General features: G+C 40.1%; 1 protein-coding gene across 1 annotated transcript in view; it reads left to right on the top strand.

Moving 5' to 3' along the window:
• LOC106870530 (mothers against decapentaplegic homolog 6) overlaps positions 1-10895 on the top strand; it is a 107605-nt gene that overhangs the window by 69059 nt on the left and 27651 nt on the right. Inside the window, exon 3 of the mRNA XM_014916657.2 lies at positions 9237-9293. Within this exon, the coding sequence (XP_014772143.1) occupies positions 9237-9293 (57 nt within the window). The remainder of the gene's footprint in view (positions 1-9236; positions 9294-10895) is intronic.

Here is a 10895-nt window from a genome sequence, read left to right as displayed (position 1 = left end):
ACTTCAATACCTCTTCACCCAGACTTCAATACCTCTTCATACAGACTTCAATACCTCTTCACCCAGACTTCAATACCTCTTCATACAGACTTCAATACCGCTACATCCTGACTTCTATTCCACTACATTCTTACTTCAATGCTGTTGTTACAACAAACCCAGACCACTGCCACTCACTCACTCACCCACCCAACCACCACCTAAACCATCCCCTGCACCATCACCAACATAAACCACCTGCATGGTCTTAATCACATCATTACTACCATTAACATTCCCACCACCACCACCACCACCTCAATCATTGCTGATACCACTACTATCACTACCAAAAACCACAGCTACCATTATAAGCACCACCACCACCACCACTGACAACAACTGCAACACTATCACCATCTATTAATTACTCTCACTGATTAAGACAGCTGTCTTTATAATCTCCCTTAATTGTTTTCCACAGCCTATTCTCCCCCACCCCTCCACATCTCTTAATCTCTCCCACTCTTATTCTATCCCTACTCACCCTACTACCCACCTTCTTCTTCAACCACACACTAGTATATAATTGCTCTCTATTCAAGGGTCCTTCATCCTCTCCTAGGTTATACACACACACACACACACATCAATGACCCACTTTTATGATGTATATGTGTATATATACACACCCATGTACATTATGTATATACACCTCATTCATCCCTTATGTGTGCGTATGTGTGTATAAACGCCGGAGTTTTAATGGTGGCAGCTGATGAAGGGGATGTTTCTATGTGGCCTGCTTGTTTGTTGCACCTTGTTTACCATTTTGTCCTTGTTCTTTTGCCACGTCATGTACCCAGTTATGTATCTATATGTACATGTAGATGAACGTATATACATACATGTACATATATATGCATATACTCATATATTGTTTATATATATATATATATATATATATATATATATATATATATATATATATATATGTATGAATATATGTGTATGTATATATATGTATGAATATATGTGTATGTATATATATGTATGTATATATGTGTATGTATGTATATATGTGTGTATGTATATATGTGTATATCTATGTGTGTGTGTGTGTGTGTATCAATGTGTATAGATTATGCCACTATATTTTATACACACACACATATCTGCACATATACCCCTCTCTCTTTAATATATATAAACATCCTTTTCTAATGTGTGTGTGTGTGTATATACCCCCCCACACACACACACACACACATACATCACTCAGTCACAACTACTTTAAATGCATACCTATATAGTAAAGCCATTCCAGTGGTGACCATCCTATCTTTTTCTTTAGGAATACCTAAAAGGTGATACAATCTAGTGCATTTAAGGCGGTGAGCTGGCAGAATCGTTAGCACGCCGGGCGAAATGCTTAGCGGTATTTCGTCTGCTGTCACGTTCTGAGTTCAAATTCCGCCGAGGTCGACTTTGCCTTTCATCCTTTCGGGGTCGATAAATTAAGTACCAGTTATGCTCTGGGATCGATGTAATCGACTTAATCCCTTTGTCTGTCCTTGTTTGTCCTCTCTATGTTTAGCCCCTTGTGGGCAATAAAGAAATAAGAATCTAATGCATTTTTCCTTATTTGATTATAGATGACAGATTGCAATTTTCAAGGGTGCTTTGACTGGTATTTCTAGCTACTCTGATGAGGGAGGAATTCGGTCCGAAACCAGTTCTTCTCTTCTGTTCATGACAATACCATATACATTATTTCATTTGCACTTTATCTATGGGTAGGGCCAGATTAAGAATCAGTGAGGCCGTAAGCACTTAAAAGATTTTGGTGCCCCCCATAAAAGATTATGTAATTCAAAATATAAACAATAACTGACCATAAAATAAATTTTTATTTTTCAAAACTAAAAAAAACATTAAGAGGGAAAATAATGTTTATTTTTGTCTACTTCCACTTTATTTATATTTGAAAAGTTTCCTCCTACTTTTTTGAATTGCCAAGTCTTTGATCAGATCCTCAAAATTGATCTTAGGTAACACATCTGCATCTATACTTAGTAGAGATAAAGGCATCCCGAATATTATTTTAGCAAGTTTGAAGTGATTTCTTTTGTGCCGTAAACCATTTACCATTTCTGTGATTTAAGGTGATTTCTTTTGTGCCGTAAACCATTTACCATTTCTGTGGTGCCCCCTCCTTCCCTTGATGCCCTAAGCATGTACTTATTTTGCTTAATGGTTAATCCAGCGCTGGTATAAATGTTTGGCTCAGTACTTTGCTTCAAGACAAGACATTCAAATCTCCCCCCCCCCCCCCCGCCGTCACCGTTATTGGTGACTTTGGTGCAGCCAATGCAAGAACGTGAAGATCAGCATACTGTGCTGTTGTTGTTTAGCTAGCCCCAGGTCATCTCTTGATTAAGCAGTCCCGTGATCAAAGGCTTTCCAACAGTGACCACCACCTCCTGTCTGTTTGTATATTGAAGGCTACCGTCTTGTCCAAATATATCCTTGTGATTTCAGGGATTTTTGCTAGTATTTCTAGCAGACTGAGTGTCTGCATCAATGAGCCCTCATTGGCTCATTTTCTGGCTGTACATGTGGTTGGAGGAAGTCCCCGTCCCTGCGTTGTTGTTGCTTTAGTTCCAGAGCAAAACATAAGGTCATAGGCATTACAGCCATGACCTTTGTCTTCAAATTCCACTACCACCACCACCACCACCACCACCACCACCACCACTATAATCTGTACCTTGGACTGTAGTATTCTACGTGTTCCTCTTTTCTTTTCTTAAAGTTGAGGTGATTCAAGATTAAATCGTATTGGCTGCTATTTCTACCAGATCAAGCGACTGCTTAGACTTTCCTCATTAGCTCGTTTGTGCGTGGTGCAAGTGATTCATTGCGCTTGATGTTTAGTGCTACTTTAATTAAAAGATAGTCTTAATTGTTTGTCTGTCTGTTTTGTTTTTTTTTTACTTTTGATTTTTTATTCCAATAAAGAAAAGCGGCGCCCGTGATTCTTTTGACTGATAAGGAAGTAAGGGGAAACTAACCCTCAGATCAGAGAGGTCTTAACCAGCGTTAGTTAGCTAGCCTGCTTACAATTGAATGGGGACTCCATTTAAAGCAGGCAGGGTCTAAGTGATGGCGCTAAACTGGATGACAGATTCGCTCTCACAAACTCCGACAATAACGCTTGTGTCGTTGTGGTGGTGGTCGTCGTGGTCGTGGTAGCCACCGCTGTCATACCTGGCCTCGTCCCCCCCTCACATCCCCTTTTTCCCTTCGCCTTTACCGCTGCAGCCCTCCCCGCCCGTCGCCTCTTCCACTTTTTGCGTTGTTTATATGAAGTCAACATGACTAACTTGGACAGGAAGTGATAATGGCCGTGGTTGTGGGCTTGGCGGGTGGTGGTAGGGTTTTTTCTACTGGTATGGGTTGCTAAATAGCAATGTTATTTGGTCTGGTCGCCCACTCCCGCCCTTTGACACACAAGTTCACACACTGAGACACACACCGTGTGTATGTGTATGTTTGTCCGTATAATTTCTGAAGACTGACTTGGAAAAGAAGACATGTACGTGCACATACACATAAACACACATTTATACACGCATCGGTATGTGTATATATCGTGTGTGTATAATATATATATGTGTGTGTGTGTGTGTGTGTATGTATGTATGTACATTGATCTTGGAAGCATAAATACTTCGTGGAGCCAACAAGAAAGACTGCTTTGATGTGATCGCTTGTGGAGATTGTAGCCAGCTCTTCTGCGAATCTGACGCTCATTGTCTTGAAACAAAAGCGGAGGACACATTTGAGGTGGGCACCTTTGATCATAGACGTAGTTTGCACCTCTCGCTTGCAAAGTCTACATTTGATCCCCTTTCTCACCATATTTCTGCTGGAATTACTTGTCCAATTAATTATGAAATATAATGAGGAATTTATTGAAATAACTTTCTCGTTATTAAGCTGGTATTTGGGACGCGAATTAACATGAAGTTTTGATGGCAGATTATATTGAAAATCATTTTAAAGCAGGGAGTTTGTTTGTATTGCGGAAACGGATGATTTCAAGCGAGTTGGTATTCTCGGCAGACAACTAACTCTCGTTTCGTGGAGTAGGATGGAATTGGACGAGCTGTCGATAAAAAGATACTGGTACCTACCAGGAATGTGAGTGACAATAAAACTGTGGTGCCAGTAAAATGTCGATGTTTAACATTGACACAAAGACATTGATTTTCCGAGATGGGAGGTCTATTAAATAATATTAATAGTAATGTAATAATAATCGTTTCTACTATAGGCACCGAGCCTAAAATTTTGAAGGGAGTGGTGGGGACTAGCCGTTTACATCGGCTTCAATGTTTCACCCTGAAAGAATGAAAGGCAAAGTTGACGTTGGCGGAACTTGAACTCAAACCGTAAAGACGGACGAAATGCCGCTAAGGAATTTGCCAGTTCACCGCCTTCAATGATAATAGTAATAATAATAATCCTTTCTATTATAAGCACAAGGTCTGAAATTTTTTTTGGGGGGAGGGGGGGATAGTCGATTACATCGGGTTCAATGACATTGCGTGATACCTTGTGGAAAAGCCTTCTACAGTTTCACGCCAGCCAAGGACTAGGAAGCGGATTAGGTGCGCCGAAATTGAAAGAAGTTTGTCGTGTGTGTGTGTGTGAGAGAGAGAGTCCTTGTCTTGACATTCGCCAGATCGTTGTAAACGAGCATCACTGTCCAACAAACGGTGTCCGTTTCAAGGCTGACGACATATACTTTTACTTCGTTTCAGTCATTTGACTGCGGCCATGCTGGATCACTGCCTTTAGTCGAACAAATCGACCCCAGGACTTATTCTTTGTAAGCCTAGTACTTATTCCATCGGATGATCTTTTGCCGAACCGCTAAGTTACGGGGACGTAAACACACCAGCATCGGTTGCCAAGCGATGTTGGGGGGGGGGGGGACAAACACAGGCACACAAACATACACACACACACACACACATATATATATCAGAAAATGTTACTTTAGGTGGGAAACAGGTGAGAGATGGCGAGATAGGAAGAGCGTCCGGTCATAGATCTGCCTCAGAAAAAAATCTGATCCATACAAACATGGAAAAACGGACGTTAAAACGACGATGTCGGTTATGAGACTACGCATGCAGGCAGGCACCATAGAGAATGCAGGGTGTGTTAATGCAGCCTCTTCTAACGCTTATTCGTACACAGTTTCTCCGTTGCATTGACGTTCATAAATGTATTTGTGTATAATACTCACACACACAGATATACTCTTTTACTTATTTCAGTCATTTGACTGCGGCCATGCTGGAGCACCGCCTTTAGTCGAGATAATCGGCCCCAGGACTTATTCTTTGTAAGCCTAGTACTTATTCTATTGGTCTCTTTTTGCCGAACCGCTAAGTTACGGGGACGTAAACACACCAGCATCAGTTGTCAAGCGATGGGGGGGGGACAAACACACATACATACATATATATACACATATACGACGGGCTTCTTTCAGTTTCCGTCTACCAAATCCACTCACAAGGCTTTGGTCGGCCCGAGGCTATAGTAGAAGACACTTGCCCAAGGTGCCACGCAGTGGGACTGAACCCGAAACCATGTGGTTGGTAAGCGAGCTAACCACACAGCCACTCCTGCGCCTACATATATATATATATAAAATAAAATATACGTGCACACATTATCGGGATGGCAAAACAAGCCACAGATTCATGTGAATACAATCACAACGTATAAACCCATCACGCACAAAATATGTACTATTGTACAACACACAGCATCACAATGACAAACCAGAGAGTATAAACAGACTCACAGATACATGATCCGTGTGTGTACACCCACAGATAAATACTTAGTTAACTGTACACGTACACAACATTGCAAAAAAAAAACCCACAAGAATATAAACACACACTCACATACATAGATCATCATCATCATCATTATCACATAGGCAATGCAGTTACAACAACAACAAAAAGGCTGGCGTGGATACATACATTAGCTACCTAGAAGACTATAGAAACTCATACACACACGTACATACTGGGTTGCAAACTTATAAACATACAAGTACACCATAGATAAATAATTACACACACACACGCATTCACACAGCATCCAGACGACAAACCACAAACCCCACAAATAAAACTGGAGACTAAAGAGGACAAGACACACACACATTACACATATATATGTATGCTCACACTTACATATATACAAACACACACACATCATTTGTATGTGTGTGTGTGTGTGTATATATATATGTATATATATACCCTGCTGCCCCTCTAACCCTCGCTCTCCCAGTCAGTTCAGACACCCAAATTGCTATATGGCGCCATTCCTTCACCTAACAATGTTTATCAGCTTTCACTAATTACTTCTATAGCTCTCCTCTCCCTCCTCCTTTTCTATCTCTCTCTCTCTTTCTCTCTTTATCTACTCTCTGTTTCCTTTCCTCTCTATCTCTTTCTATTTGCTACTTACTCTCTCGGTCCTTTCTATCTATCTTTTTTGTATCTCTCTTCATTACACCATTCCACGCTCTCTCTCTCTCTCTCTCTATTTGCTGCTCTCTCCTTTTTTTCTGTCGCTCTACTCTGTCTCTTTTCTCTTTATATATCTCCACTCGCTCTTTCCACCCTCTCTATTTGTTACTCACTTTTTGTGTCCCTTCCTTTCTATCTCTCTACTACTCACTCTTTCTTTCCTATTTATCTCTCTACTCATTCCTTTCTCCGCTTGTATCTCACTTTCTCTCTTTCTATTTACCTCCCCCTTCTTTCTTTTTACTTCAACTCCTCATCCTCTCTTTCATTTTACTTTCATTTCTCTCTCTATAATTTACCTAACATTCTTACTATCCCCTCTTTATTTTAATTTTCTCTTTTTCTGGTCCCAGTTCCTTAGCTCTTTCTCTTTCTATCACTCTCTCTCTCTCTTCACTCCCGTCTTGTTTTTAATTTAAATCTACCCCTTCTCCTTTATGTTGTCACTCCAGATTTGATGATGAGGAGAGGGGGGATGGAGAGGAAACACTTATTCTCTTCATACTTCGTCTTTCATAACTTTTCCCCTCTTTCGATGTGCGTTTGTAATTGTGTGTAAAGCATATTTATAAAGATATATATATATATGCATTGTATGTGCATGTGTGTAGATAGATACCAATACACGTAACTCTGGGCCCTGAAGTCTTTCTGTAACTTCTGCCGATTGCGAATAATAAAAGATATATATTCACGTGTTTAAGTTCTGTTTTCCTGTTTGTATCGCCAAATCTCTCTCTCTCTCTTTCTCTCTCTCTCTGGATGGATGGAAGGAAGTAGAACCTACATAGTAGGTTTGGTTTACCTGGACCTTTACCACTGTTACTGCTTAACCGCTTAACCCTACATCGATCCTGAAAAATCCAAACTTAGGCCAGTTGAGATAATCCCATCTTTTCCCAGCTATAGTGCATCTAGAACTACAATTATCCAATTCCTTTGATCTTGTAAAACAGTAAAATGAGTTGAAGATTTAGCTGCTATTTCTAGTGGGCATCCCCCACTTACCCTACTAGTGTGTGTGTGTGTGTGTGATTGTTCCAGAAGTTCTTTGTTATCTTTGTCTCCTCCTCCCGTTCTGCAAGTTCCCTTATGTGACGAAGGAGGAGCCTGCATGTGGTCGCTTGACCTGTTAGAAATAACAGCCAAAAGTTTTGCTAAAACTCGCACTCATTCGACCATCTTTAAAAGAAAAGAACATATTGGAATCTGTGCTCTAAGACCAGTCAAGTGCAAAACCTGCAGCCCGTGGGACTCTCTGAATGTCACACCCAACTGAAAAATTGTTTTAACAATCGGCCCGCTTGATGATGATCCATGCGGCCCGCTTCGCGAAAAATATTGCCCATGCTTGCCCTAGACGCAAAAGACGGGTTGGTTGTGGGGCTGTAACATGCTATGGTCATAGAAATAACTGAATCGGGACAAAACAACTAACTCCCTCTCTCCCTCCTAATACTATCTTACTTTCTGAGCTACACACTACACTATATTTCATCCCCGCTCAAGCTTCTTATCCTTTTTCATTACTCTTATGTTTTCCATTTGTCCAGTATATTGCTCGTCCTCTTCCTTTCTCTCTAACACACCCGCTTTCTACCTCGGTCTTGTTTTCTTAATGGTGTGTTCGTTCTATGGCTATCTTCATGTTACTTGTTTCCTTTCTGATCTACGCATGTTTTTCACTTTCAACGGACGTATATTTTCTAGGCTTTTTATATATATTATTAGATGTAAATATATGGTATGCCTGCCTATTCACTATACATAAGTAATTTAGATATAGTCACATATTTATACATGCTCAGTAGTTGGCGATGTGTGTCCCATAAGTGATGTCGTAAGTCGTAGTATCAGCTATAATTCGATCTTCGGTTTCACTAGGTTTTTTTGTCTGCTGTTGTCCTGCTGCGGTATCGATTGCCAATCCATTCTTTCCATGCAACGTTTGTTTAGCCTAGGTCCTTATATTTCAGTCATGGTCTACCTCGAAACCGATTTCTTTTACCTGTGTGAGTGTGAGTAAATATATTTACATAAATGTTTGTTTTTATGTCGAGTTATTATTTAAAAAAAAAAAAAAACAGTTGTCCGATGAAGGCTAAGTAGACCGAACTTCGAAGTCACTATTAACACTAATTTTGTTAAAGAATAATATATATGTGTGAGTGTGTGTGACGATAAAGGCATGAGGTACTTGGATTATACAACCGTTAAGAAAATTAATTCTACATGACCGTGATCTTACATGATCGGTATATTCAGTTTACACAATATTTTTGTTTGTTTCTTGTTTTCATTGGGAATTAAATCGGTCTTTTGAAATCACGAGTCGTGCGTCGCCACTGCCGTAAATTGAACTAACTTCATTCATAACGACACCAAACGAAAATATTCCTCTTTCCTCTTTTACATTCATTCATTCTCTCTCTCTCTTTCTCTCTCTCTCTCTCTCTCTCTCTCTCTCTCCCTCTCCACACACACACAAGCATGCACATTAGTATGTGAATGTGTGATATATATGTATAGTTGCTTGTCTAATTCATAACCTATCCGTCTTTCTCTGTATCCCATCTAACTATCTAACTGCATCTCTACATCTCTTCTTTTTTTTCATTATTGCAGAGTCCTTACCAGTCAGTAACTGCGGATTAAACACCGAACGGGTAAAAGTGACGACAGGTAAGTTGATTTCGTTCCTTCTCTCGCCACCTTCGTTCCCATCGCTTATTATCTAATTGCGTGGAGCGATGTAATAATGTACGTGTTCGGTAGGGGTGGGAATTGGATTGACGAAGCCTTAGCGACAAAAAAAAAAGGCAAAACCTGTCGTTCCTATTGCATCTACTACCTCATCATGCAGACCAGCTGGCTGGTGCAAAGCAGTGGCAGGAAATGATCTCTTGAATTTTTCCCCCTCCCCTATGTCCTCTGTGTGTGTGTGTGTGTTTCTTGTTTGATCAAACCATTATTTTGCCGGACAGCCAAATTCTGATGAGTGACGGGCGACCCAGCTCGGGTGGACTTTGCTGTTTACAGCTAAGTAAACTACTATATAAATAGTTATTGTTTAACCCTAGGTCATCCTTCATCCAGTAGACCCGTGACAAATCCCTTGTTTTAAACGGTATACAGGACAACTACGTTATTCAATGTGCCTTTCACTTATACTAAGCAGTAGTGTGTCTGTCCCTGAAGGGGATGGATTTCTATTTGGGTGCCATTTACAAAGCTTGGTATGGTGGGCCTGGGTTTGAGTCTATATAGTAAAAGACTCCTGTCTGAGGTGCTGCACATTGGGATGGAACCTTTAACTACATAATTACAGAGTGAACTTCTTAACCACACCAGCTGAACCAAATATCATGTTATCGCATGACAACAGCTCATAGACCTTGTAGTTATAATATAATTACCTGCTAAACCCTGAAGTGTTTTTGGAGATTGAATCTGAGCCTCACTGCTATTTACATCTAAATTATTATTATTAAGGATGTATTGCCTCTCTCCCTTGGTAGTGTGCCATTCTGTTGCATGTCACATCGCCAAGTACTTTGGTTATTGTAACATTTTTTTATTCTATAATCTGTGGTATTGAAGTATGCTTAGTCCCATATAAGGATATAAGGGCATTATGGAACCCTCTGGACTATGAGGGCATTATGGAACCCACTGGACATTTGAGGGCATTATGGAACCCACTGGACATTTGAGGGCATTATGGAACCCACTGGACATGTGAGGGCATTATGGAACCCTCTGGACATTTGAAGGCATTATGGAACCCTCTGTACTATGAGGGCATTATGAAACCCTCTGGACTATGAGAGCATTATGGAACCCTCTGTATACTATGAGGGCATTATGGAACCCTCTGTACTATGAGGACATTATGGAACCCTCTGGACATTTGAGGGCATTATGGAACCCTCTGTACTATGAGGGCATTATGGAACACTGCGTATAATATTTTTTGGACATGTCACTCTAGTCATGCTCAATTCTTTCTTTCTTTTAAACAGTTAGGATGTTTCTCAGTGTAGTAGGGCTTCAGCAGTGGTTCTCAACCATTTTTTAGTTATGGTCTCCTTTGATTCCTATTTTATTTAGATGGACCCTCATAGCCATTTGACATTTTTAAAAATCCTGTTCTATTTTTATAATTAAATATTGTTACGGATTGTATAAAAATATTGTTAAAATATTTTATGTATTGTAGAAATATAACCAATTTATTGCACATAAATTTTAACAACAGAATCTTATATAGACCCCCAAGTGCCA

This window comes from Octopus bimaculoides, chromosome 14, assembly GCF_001194135.2.
Source record: "Octopus bimaculoides isolate UCB-OBI-ISO-001 chromosome 14, ASM119413v2, whole genome shotgun sequence".
Taxonomy (NCBI): Eukaryota; Metazoa; Mollusca; class Cephalopoda; order Octopoda; family Octopodidae; genus Octopus; species Octopus bimaculoides.
Note: the sequence above shows the minus strand (reverse complement) of the source record. Positions and strands in the feature narration are given on the sequence as shown.